Genomic DNA, 13024 nt, shown 5'->3' on the forward strand with positions numbered 1-13024 from the left:
GGAGAGATTATTCCAGTGCCAGAAATATTTAAGACTTGATTGAAATAGAATGGAAATCACCTTTACACACAAAGAAATATGTCACCTACAGTCAGAAGTTATATACATTTGAGAAAGATTCAATGGAGGTGCTAAAAGTCCCATTAATGGATGGTCCAATTACAGCCTTAGTGTCGGAAGCCATAACCACATCAGAAGGGGATGCTACATTAAAAGAATTAGATGAGATAAGAGCTGATTCTGCTCTGAGAAAAGCACATGACAGCATAGTCATTGCCGTGTGTGCATCAATAGCAGCATCCATATTAGTTAGGGCAGCAGTTTTATAGATATCGGAGATTCAATGTGCAGAGGAATTAGATGTCACCACATTACATAAGGCACAAGAATGGGTGACTAGAGCACTACAATATGTAGTGGACACAGGTCATGATTCAACCGCTTTTTCAGCAAGAACGATTAATGCAATGATAATAGCAAGATGTTCCCTATGGCTAAAACACTGGGAAGTAGATCAGAAATCTAGGGATAATTTGGCCTATGTTTCATTCACAGGGGCACTGCTATTTGGAGAAAAAACATTGGCTAAAGTACTGATAGAAAGTAAAGAAAAAAGCAGATTATGTCAATATTGCAAAGAAAAAGGATGGACAAAAAACAATACAGAAACTCATACGGTACATACAGTTCCTCTCAAGGAGGAAGAGGACTGGTCAGACAAGCAGAATTCAGGTCACAAAGACAACTATGGTACCATCCATAGATAGGATAGGGGAAACAAAAATTCCAAAACAGACAAGTTCAACAAACAACACCACAAAACGAGGAAGACCACAATATTGACATAAGGGGTACTCTGTGGTAGGAGGAGATTATTAAACTATGGAAACATTTGGCCAGAAATAACAACAGACTTATGGGTATTACAAGTAGTAACATTAGGACACCACATATTATTTGAAGAAAAGCCAAAGGCATAGTACCTTCCTTCACCAGTACTGAAAGACAAAAAGAAAAAGAAAAAAATAGTACAAAATGAGATAAAACATTTGTTAAGTATACAACCAATAGAAGAGGTACCAAAAGATCAGAGGTTTATAGGGGTATACTGAATTTTTTTCACAGTACCCAAAAACAGTGGCGGTTACTGTCTGGTACTGAACTTGAAGTGTCTCAACAGTTATATGAAATACTTCAAGTTCAAAATGGAAACACTGCAGATAATCAAAGAAAATCTGAGAAAACAGGACCTGATTATTTCCATTGACCTGAAAGATGCTTATTCATGTGCCGATGACTATACAAAGCTGAAAGTATCTCAGATTTGTGTACCAAAACAGATATTACCAGTTCAGAGCACTACTGTTTGGCCTGGCATAGGCACGTTGGCTGTTCACAAAAATTCTAATTCCAACAACAGCATACCTGAGGGGAAAAGGAGTGCAGATCTATCCATATTTGGATGGTGTATTATTAAAAGCAAATACAATGGGAAAAATACAAGGAGATGTGAAATTAACAATACAGACACTAGAAAGATAAGGCTTATTATTAAATTACAAAAAGAGCTATCTGACACTAACAAGAAAATTAAAACACTTAGGAATGGAGCTAGACACAGAAAGAGAAAGTATGAGTTTGTTACAGGACAGACAATGGAACATACAAAAATATTATCAGTACTAATAAGATCAAACAAAGCAGATCTAATGTGTTTAGCCAAAGTTATGGGACTATTGATATCCATCATATACCTGGTATCTTGGGGGCAACACCACTCCAGGTCTTTGCAAGTTCTTCTACATCCATATTAACAAGACATTGGGAGAAAAGCCCGTCACATTATACAGATACTACAAACAGTAAGACAGCGTTTAAAATGATGGATACTCAACAATAGCTTGAAGAGGGGAAATCCATGCATGATGAAGGATCAAATGAAAATAACAACAGATGCAAGTTTGAAAGGGTGGGGATCACACTGCTGTCTCCTCACCACACAGGGAACATGAACAGTAGCAGACAAAAGACAAAACATAAATTATTTGGAAATGAAGGTGGTAAGATTGGCACTACTCAGAAAGAAGTACTAATAGTACTGGACTATTAGGTGTACTAATAGTAACGGACAATATGACAGTTCATTCCTACTGTGGAAGAGATAAAGGAAACAAAATCCCACATTCCTATATAAACAAACAAGGTTTACATTCATGGAATCTAATGTTAGAAGCAACAAGACTGTTGAATTGGGCAGAACGCCATGTCAAGTCCATAACCACCATGTACTTGAAAGGGAAATTCAACAAAACAGTGGATTATTTAAGATGACACCAGATCCATCCAGGGGAATGTACATTGTATCTGGAGGAATTCAACACACTGAACAGAATATTCAGACCTTTCAAGATAGATCTATTTGCATCATGAAGGAATCACAGACTGCAGAGACATTATGTGATAGAGAAAGACTATAAAGCAGAAGGAGTGGATGCATTCCACATCAGTGGCCAAAAGGAATATTATATGCTTTTCCTCCAGTAAAAATCATACAAAAAGTTCTCAATGAAATTCTAGTAGCACCAAATTGGTTGAGAAGACCATGGTATCCATTGATCAGACAACTGTTGATCAGTCAGCCTGTAAAACTCACATAAAGTCCAGTTTTGTTAACTCAGGGTACAGTTTGGCACTCAATTCCTGAATGGTTTCAACTGACTGCATGGGAATTGAGAGGCTAAAACTGGAAGAAAGTGGATACATGCCACAAGTAATTGAAACTATTCTTGTGTCAAGACAGATATCTACCCAAAAAATATACAGCAGAACTTGGAATACATTTACAGATTGGTGCAAGGAAGAAAAGGTTGAGATTTAAAACATAGAGATAAAGCATGTTTTAAAATTCATGCAAAATAGCTTACTGGTAAATAAGAGATTAGGCCAAACACTCTGAGAAGAAAAATACCAGCTTTGGTAGTAGTGCTGAAATTTGGAAAAGAAAGGCTTTGTTCAGAGCATGTTCAGAGATTTATAAGATGAGCAAATATAACAACTTTCCCAACAAAACACAGGATTTCATCATGGGATTTGAATGTAGTCCTGAACAGATTGATTAAGACTCCTTTTGAGCCATCACATGATAATCCATCCTTAAAACATCTATCATTCAAGGTGCATTTCTTAGTAGCAATCACTTCAGCGAGGAGAATATCAGAATTGGCTGCATTATCAATACTACCAAACCTACGTAGATTTAAAGATGATAGATTAGTACAGGGCACCTATGTTTTACGAGAGCGCAACATATACGCTGGAACAGCCCTTCATGCGCCCCATAAGAACTAATGGGCCGTGTGCATGCTGCCGCGCTGCAGCACACTGCGGGCATGAGCCCCATTACTTCAAATGGGGCTCCAGCATACACTGATTTCCCTTACACTGAGGGATCCAGAACGGATCCCCACATAAGGGAAGGGCCCACTGTACTGCCAATGGATGCATTTTTTTCTACCAAGGTACGTCAGAAAAGCATGCTACAATGAAAACATCTACTTACTGACTTTCTGCCCAGTACCACAACATCAGAAAAAAGCAACAGTGGCACATCTTAGATGTAAAACAAGCAGAAGAAATCTACAAGAGAAAAACAGATACAATTAGACAGATGGAGGGCCTTATTTGTATCATTTAATCCTAGGAATATTAGGACACAAGGCATCTAAAAGTACACTGGCATGATTGATAAAAGCATGTATTTTGATGTGTTACGACTTACAAGGAAAAGTGAGGCCGCAGAATGTATGACCCCATTCTACAAGATTGATGGCAACTACAACAGCGTATGCAGTATCAGCTTCTTTGCAAGATATATGTGATGCAGCAGGATGGAAAGAACCAACCACATTTATAAAACATTACAAGCTAGACAGGTTCAAGTCAGGAGCATTTATTCACAGAGTATTGCAAGCAGTAGTTGATAAGTAATGGAGTGATGGCCCACCCAAAAAAGAAAAGGGCTTGGATACATCACAAGTAGAGTGTATTGCTCTGCCTGCCATCCCAAGAATGAGAAGTGTACTTACCATGAAGGGTCATTCTGGGATGGCAGGAGAAGCAATCCACATCTTCCCTGTCTTGAAGTGAATAATAATTACTGGAAAGGAACAGCAATAAAAATAAACTTAGTGATAAGACATCAGAGCTAGGTAAAGTAACTGTCAGAGAAGGGGGTTAGGAGTCCAAACAGGAAAAAAAAAAACCTGAAAGGAACATTGACTCCTGCCCTGCGGATGATGCATAGGGTTAAACCCTAAGAACAGTGAATTGCACCTCATGCTATCCCAGTATGACCTTTCAGGGTAAGTACAACTTCTCATTCAGAAAATTTAAGAAACCGATTAATGTAAACAAGAGACACTGATCTCTATTAAATATTCTTAATTTTAGTAATCTTGTACCAATCCTTGGATATCTTATTTTGAAAAGAGACTCATGTTGAATATTGCTTGGCTCTTTTTGCCTCTTTAGGGAAAATCTCAAACAATGGGAAAAAGTGATACGTGGAGAAGAAGCTCATGGATGGATACCCTCCCCACCAAATAGCACTGAATCAGATTCACCTCCTGTGAAGATTGATGATTGATCAACATTTTAAGAATTATTTAAGTTCCCTTTCCCTTTTTAGGCATTGAAAATTATAAACACTCCAAATATTAACTGGGAAGACTGTGCAGCATTCTTCAGTGATACAGTGCGAACAGAGAGACTGAATGACAATTCAGCCATTTCAGAATCAGCTATGGAAGCAAATCTTTAGCTTGTAAATATATTTTAAAAAACCCTTGCTTCTTTCTTATGGGCTACTTGCTGAGGCCTTAATGTAAAAATCGTTAAATAGAGAAAGCAGATCTTAAAGGCTGCTTTTCAACGGTGTCTTCTGCTGGGAGCAGGGTTCAATGGTACTTTTACTTCACTATACTGTGTCTGGCTTTGATACCAGTTCCATTGAAGGCATTTTGGGCTATAAATAGGAGATCACCACATTGCTATTGTGAATTTTTTTGTCAGATCTTTATGTAATCAGTTCAAACTCCAGAAGAAACACTCTGGAGATGAAACTATAATTGAGTTTACAGTACTTGAATTCATCTTGCTGCAAATGGGGAAATTAACTTCTAAATACAGTGCTCCAAAATTATTTTAATAACATCACAGGACAACTTCTCTATTGCACATGTCAGATATTTGAAAGAATATAATGTGTAATTTTTAAAAATGATTTCTTAAGCTGCCAAATGTATCCATTTCTACACTGGAAATAATGGAAAATTTACCTCTGGTCAGAAGACATTATACATATCCCACCAAGTAGCTGAGGGCCTTCCTGCTGACATTAGTAACAGCAGTGGACTGAATGTCAAATCATAGCTTCAAAGATCTGGCAGGTGGACAAACCAACCAATTTATTTTATAGGAAACCTTAGAGAAACTGGCCTCCAATCCCAGCTATCCCATAAAAATAGGACATTCAAAACAATGTCATGTTCAATAGAACATAGCAGTGACTTCACAATAAATGAAGTGGATATTCTCCCCAGCTATTAAATTGCTCAGTAGTGTGCATTCTGTTTTGCCCTTCCCTCCTAACAATTGGGAAGTTTACTTTAAAGTGTACTGTTGTTTTGTCTTGTAAGCAGACTGCCTGCTGAACAAGACTGCTCGTTTGGAAAACATTGCACTTGAATACTGTGAACTGCAGATCTGTTTTGACTTGGGCCCTGATTCTGCAAACAATTACATTATTTAAAGCATGTGTATACCTCTTTGCAGAACTGAGTTTTAGATCTAGTGCAAATATTTTAACCTTAATATGTTTTTATAAGGTGAATAACTAAGCCATGGGGTTTAATCCTAGCACCACTGACCTCAGTGTGAGTTTTGCTGTTGACTTGAATGGATACCTTTTTCTTTGCCCTTTCTCTTTCATCTTTCCCCCCCAAATTTGTGCTGAGTTTATGAGCAGTAACAAAGTACATTTATAATGTCCTCTAGGATGAAACTGCCAACTGTTTAATGGATGTAACATTTAAATGGATGTACAAATAGAAAAATTACAATGTATAGGTCTGATGTGCACAATCTTTGCCTGTGTCCTAACACGCCATAATATGATGTAGCCTGTGCACATTGGATTCCTTCATGGCAACATTGTGCTCAACACATGCTGGGTCCATAATCTGGTGAGGTACAGCCAGGAGTAGACATGATTGTGACCGACCACTTCATATGAATGCTGAACATTAGAGAAGCCTATGAGAAAGTATTGGGAACACTGCTTTTTCTTCTCACTTGGGTGTAAAAGGCTGCTTTTCTTGTTACTTAGGTATAATCTCAAGAGTATAGACATGTACAAAACATGACTATGAGAATATATACTAGTTGATATCTACCAGAGAAGTTATGAACTCTTAAATTGGGTGATGCACCAAGATTATTTCTGTCACCGGAATTTGTGTAATTCTCTGAATTAACCTTTGATATCGTTACTGTGAAAGATCACTAATGGGCATGATGGTTGAGTTATTGAAAGCATATTAGAATCAGTACATCTTCCATTCAGTGCAACCAGCTTTTTGTACTTGTGCTCTCTTGCGCTCTCTCTCTGTCTCACACACACACACACACCTCTCTCTACACCTCCAACCTGTGATGGATTGGGTCAATCAACTGTTTTAAAATTCTTATCTGATTTATTAATTCTTGTTCCAGATACTAACAGGCCATACTATTGGTACAATATTCATAAGATCCTATCAGCCCCAAATAGTTACCCTTTTCTAAAAGAAAATATTTTACTGGCTGGATCCTCAAAGAGCTTTGCCTTAGTTTATAGTGGAGCACATATTGTTACAGGTTTGTACACTGTCTGTTAAGAAATATAACTGCAGTAATATACTTGAAATCTTTCCATAAATATATTTTGTATTTTTAAATTTGTGATCTTCTGGGCCTTTTTGAAAGACCTAGGGCCTTGAAGTGGTCCAGTTGTCTTCATTGCCCTAATTACTTTCCATCTCTTCACTTGAATCATTCTCATAGCTATATGTGGGTATCGCTACCCAACAGAACCAAGTTGAGTATTAAAAAAGAACTACATCAAATATGTTTTGATTTGGTTTATCTGGGTAACTACCCATATGTAAATAATGATGATGATGATGATGATGATGATGATAATCCAAAGCATCCCAGTGCAAAGTGTGTATACATTGAGAAAAATGAAAGAGCTGATGAAACTGCAAAAAAGATATTATTGAAGAGCTGTTTCCAGTATGGTGCCAGTAACATAAGAAGATGCCTGTCTACCTACCTGATCATGGTGCGTTGGTGTTGCCTGGTATGTTTGGGGTTTACACACAGTCATCTACAAGTGAGTTTGACCTCACTGAAAGTATTGTCACACTTAACCAAAAATGGGCTGCTCTCATATATGAACTGATTGCATGAATTATTGAATCACATCAGGGGAACCTGTGGCCTCCAGGTTCTGACAAGCTACCATTCCTATCGTGTCTCATCACCAGCCAAGCTTAAGTAAGTTTTAGCCAGGCTCATGAGGGCTTGGTTGTAGTTCTGCTCCTTATGGTGATATTACATATCACCTGGCTAAAACTTCCTTCAGCTTGGCTGGTGGTGAGGCATAATGGGAACTGTAGTTTGTCAGAATCCAGAAGGCTATAGGTTCCCCACCCATGATCTAGATGATTAGCCAGAGTGCTTTACACATGTTTGCTGCTGACAGTTTGAACAAGCAGTAAAGAGTTTCAGTTCATTGCTCTCCTTTCTTCAAACTCATATCTTCACTGAGGGATTATTCAGACTTTTTAGCACAACTATCTGAATAAACTCACTCATGCATTCTGGTTTTGTTGTTCACACTGTTTTTTAAAATCAAAGCCACATCTATGTGTTTCTGTGAGTTCTGTTACTCACATGTGTCAGTACTTGAATAAAGATGGAGTTGATATGGATGTATTCAAATCACATTCCAGGCATGCAGAGTTTTATCCTGGTTTATCATGGGTCTATTCCCATTCACACAGCTGACAATGCAAATACTTTATGTATATTCAGAAAACCCCTTGAGATCGATGAAGGTTAAGTGGGTTTTTGGGGAGTCCCCTTCCTCAAACTTACTTGAGTGCATTTGAAATGCATGTGAACAACAAAGATTCAATCCGCATTCTACCTGGATTATTTTCACCATTTGATTAATCCCTGAGTTGACACATTATTTCTTTTTACAATGTAAAATCATATCAGAAGTAAGCTGTATGACTGGTGGCTTCCCAGTCAGATGGGTGGCAAATAATCTCCAGCTTTTACTCTACATTGTAAGGTGGCTATCCAAGCTCCTGGACAATATCTCAAAATAGCTTCAGTGCCTTGGATAGCTCCTTATAGTGTTCAGAATAAAATCCTCGGCAGATTCACCATGGGAGCCAGTAAGACAGAACAGTATTATATGAGAGCTATATGTTTCCTGTTTAAATAGGTACATATATTTCTCACTCCTGGGATTTTGATATAAACAAGCATATCTTGTAATTCTTAAGTTGTTGCCCCCAAAAATGTTATCGGTATGGTTTGAAATAAAAGTTACACAAGTTCTTTGAGAAAAGATTACAAGCCACAAATGCTACTGTTGTGTAATCTCTTGGTTCCCAAATACTGAAACTTGAAAATGATTTTTTTAAAAATGTATTTCATGATAACTAGAAAAGCAGCTTTTAGCATGAACATTTGTGTTCAGATGCCATTTGGGAATATGATTAATTTTTTTAAAAAGTGCAGCATGCAAAAGAAAATACACAAACACAAATACATACACTTCCGTAAACAAACAAAAAATGAAATGGATCTTTTTTCGTACAGAAAATCTTCAGAACAGTTGCATAACTATAGATCTTTGTTTCCAATAATGACAAAGGGAATGTTTGTTCAAGTATATTTCACTTCTTTTGCAAAAGGGGAAAGGTTTTTTTTCAAAACAAAACACAGATTCATTTCTTATTTAGCTTTAGACAGAAATTGAAATGGGCCTCCAGCTTGCACACTTCTTCATTCCTTGGTTGTTTCCCTCATTGTGGATAGAAATGAACGCTTGAACTAGGGACAGCCTGTGATGTAATACAGAACCTTATCTAACCATATTGAGGAAAGAGGACAGAGGTTGTATGATGTAAAGGCCTGCTCCTGAGGTGGTCATAGGCAGAAGCCAAGTAACATGTAAACAGACTGTTGAAATAGTACAGGGCAAACTGATATTTTGAGCAGAGATTTTGATCAGTGGTAATGGCACTGTTCTAAAGATTTTTTTTTAATTGTTGGCAATATTCTGCTGTAATTATTCAGTTGTTCTATAAGGCATACTCACAGAAAGTATCAATGAGTAGAATACTAGTATTTTTAAAATAAGAGAACATATTCTAAAAGATACAAATAATGTGGCAGGGCATGACGTGTGGCACTAAGTGACACAATGATACACTTTTCTATGGCTTACGTAGACAGAAACTTTTATATTCTGTGGGTAGTGTTAACATGACTCACTTGCTCAGTCAGTACTAACACTACAAAGAATAGAAGGCTTGTGATTGTCCATTGAGGTCAGACTTCTATGAGGAAAGATAAAAAACATTATGGTACAATCTCCATGTTGTGCCACTTGTAAGGCAGATGCTTTTGATATGTAGACAAGAGTTAAATTCTTACCTAGTGGCAGGAATCTCAGATTATGGGCCTTCTATACTAGGAAAGGCACATCACACTTGTATTCTTTTAAACATTTTTCTTGTTGACCAAAAACTGTGTTCAATTGTAATATGGGTATTTAGTCTATCATGCCCTCAAAACATTAATAATTTAACCAGTCTGTAGTTTTGGCCCATGTGCATCCACATTCTAGTAGGTTATTCTGGGAAGAGGTAACTCCAAGGCAACATGATCTGAAGTTAGTATATCTATGGAGTTGCGGAGAGATGTTGAGAAGACTTTGTGTAAAAAGAAATAATGCAAGTGCAATAATTTAAAGAGGACTTAACTCTGCATTTATAAATTATAAATAATGTACATGATATGTAATTTTTTCATGTATTCATTTGAAGTCTTTATATTTTGTAAAAAAAGACCTGGCTGTTTACTATTATGTTTGTACAATGGAACATAAAATCACTTATAATGGTCTAGGTATGATGTAAATAAATTGACAAACCCAAGCAGCCAGAACATGTGCAAATCTGCGGGTCCTATTGTGAAACCTGTTTCTGCTTTAACAGCTGGCTGTAGTACAAGAAAGCATCTTCTGTGGATATGTAATTATACATATAAATATATGTATGATACACAGAATATTTAGAATTGTTCATAATTTTAAATCAATTATACATACGTATAGATGCACATACATTGTGAATATTGCAGAATACAGATTTTTTTTAAAAAAAATCTTTGTATTTATTTTGGTACCATCTCTGGAGTGTGTGTGTGTGTGTGTGTGTGTCCATACAAACAATTTGATAATGGTGCATGGCAGAAGTGCACTACACAAATCAGTCTTAGGTGTCATTTTTAGTTCTAACCCAAGAGAAATGTCAGTGGTCTGAATCTAATGTTACACTGGCAAGGACTTTCTTCCCCTCCCCTTACTAAACAAAAATATCTCCAGAAATGTTTCCTATCTTTCCGGTGCAGATGTTTGGGGTGTTGTGGTGGGAAAAGGAGATTGCCTTTCTCCTGATTCTGCTGAGAGAAGCGGTTGTGTCAGCAAGACATCCCCATTGCATTTAGACTATAGTTTAATTTGTAGAAAAACATTTTTGTTGCAATTTTTGGAATTCTGTTTGTTTCAAACAGTGGTCAAAAGATAGATTTTTGGTTACATTGAAACCTAAATACTCTAAAGGCATCTTTATCCTGCCCAATCATGGAAGCTAAGTAGGAGCAGTCCTGGCAAGTGCTTCAATGTGAGACTACCAATGAATACCCAATGATTTGGGTTATATTTCAGAGGAAGGAACTGGCAAACCTCTTATGTATATTCTTTGGAGGAAAACCCTATGAAAAATTAATGGGGTCACCAGTAGTTGACAGGTGATTTAAAGGAGTGTGTGTGTGCATGTACACACACACACACACAAAAGCGCTTTACAGACCACCCAAAAAGGACAGCCTGCCAGCGCTGTCATTTGCTGCGTGGAGGAGTCCCAGTGACCAAACCGCGTGACTCCACGCAACAAAAGCTGCAAAATGCAGCTTCTTGCGGTGCCCTTATGAAGCCACAAGGTGCCAATGGTGCACTTGTGGTGTCATAATGGTGCCTAAAAGTGTGGATGCTAAGCGTCCGCTATGTCAAAATGGCAGTGCCCATGTAGAACGGGTGCCGCCATTTTGTACATGCTCGGCATGTACTAGGATTAGGGGCGTCCGGAAAGGACACCCCTTTCTAACCCTACTACGTGCCACACACGTACTTTCCACCCATGCGGAACAGGCCAAAGTTAGTCTATTTTTTATAACCCATTCTCTTCTAACCTTTTTTTCTGAAAACAAAGTTTATCCAAACAACTCTCCACTTTTCTCATTATTCACTAGGGCCTATACAGGCTTCTTTTGGGGCTTCTTTCAGAACTGCATGTTGATTTCCATGTGCATGACAGACTTGTCTTCTCCCCCCACAGTCTGTTTCAGAGAGTTTTCTTTGCAAGATTTATTAAGAGGGTTTTGTTGTTGTTGTTGTTGTTGTTGGGTTTTTTTGCCATCACCTTCCTTTAGGTCTGTGAGGAAGTGGCATGTGCAAAGGCAACTGGTGAATTTCTACAGCCAAGTGGAGATTCAAACCCTGGTCTCCAGAATTGCAGTCATGGAATCATATGGTTGGAAGGGATCCTATGGGCCATCTGGTCCAACACCCTGCTGACATTAGATCTCCAGCTAGAGCATCCCCAACAGGTAGCTGTCCAGCCCCTTTTTGAAAACGGCCAGAGAAGGAGACCCCACTACCTGTCTAGGCATTTGATTCCATGGTCAAACTGCTTTCACTGTCAAGAAGTTTTTTTAATGTTCTTTCTAATCAAAACTGACCCTCCTGTAACTTATAATCATCAGACATGGTTCTACCCTTTAATGCAGCAGAGAACAAGCCTGCACTCTCTTCCCCGTGGGAATCCATGAGGTATTTAAAGAGTGTGATCATGTCATTTCTCAATTTTCTCTTCACCAAGCTGAACATATCCAGCTCCTTCAGCCTCTGTGCATATGTTTTATTCTCCATACCGCTTGAGTCCAATGCTCAAACTTCTACACTGCCTGCCTGTCTCCACCACAGCGCCAAGATGTAAAATCTAGACACCTACATAGTTATCACATATATTAAGGTAATCCTGACTGCACATATCACAGTTGTTTTAAAAATATATTAATTTCATTCCATTTAGATGTGTCTTGGCCTGTATACTATCTTCAGTCACTAGGCATCATACTTTCCTAACCACTGCATAGCTATTATTCAAGACATTGCTCCTACTAAAAGAAATTGATTTCTGATGGAAGAAGAGAGCATATTCAAAACAATTAGCAAAATCTGCAGTGAGTAATGAACACTACAGAGCAGCAATTAGCTGGGAAGCAGGGGGGGGGAGTGGATTAAATAATAATAATAATAATAATAATAATAATAATAATAATAATAATAATAATAATATTTATTTATATACCGCCCTATGGCAAACCAATCCGGGTGGTTGACAACAGTAAAATATAAAATATAACAATTAAAAACACTTTATCCCTCCCCCCCTTAAGACAATATTGAACAGTATAACATATTAAAAACACAATATCAAGCATAAAAACAGCAATTAAAACCCTGATATCCCTCTGTTGATCCTCGACCATCAATGAGATGGGGCCACGGGAGGGATGAGGGAATCAGGGAACCTGGGCCAGGATGGTTAGTCTGGAA

The 13024-nt window shown here is 37.8% G+C and overlaps 1 protein-coding gene across 8 annotated transcripts in view; it reads left to right on the top strand.

The window, feature by feature from the left end:
- PDE10A (phosphodiesterase 10A) overlaps positions 1-10479 on the top strand; it is a 398987-nt gene extending 388508 nt beyond the window's left edge. For all 8 annotated transcript variants that reach the window (XM_042479399.1, XM_042479409.1, XM_042479371.1 and 5 more), the window contains one exon: positions 4531-10479. In XM_042479399.1, coding sequence (XP_042335333.1) covers positions 4531-4645 — 115 coding nt within the window. In that variant the 3' untranslated portion in view covers positions 4646-10479. The remainder of the gene's footprint in view (positions 1-4530) is intronic.
- The last annotated feature ends 2545 nt before the right edge of the window (positions 10480-13024 follow it).

This window comes from Sceloporus undulatus, chromosome 1, assembly GCF_019175285.1.
Source record: "Sceloporus undulatus isolate JIND9_A2432 ecotype Alabama chromosome 1, SceUnd_v1.1, whole genome shotgun sequence".
Taxonomy (NCBI): Eukaryota; Metazoa; Chordata; class Lepidosauria; order Squamata; family Phrynosomatidae; genus Sceloporus; species Sceloporus undulatus.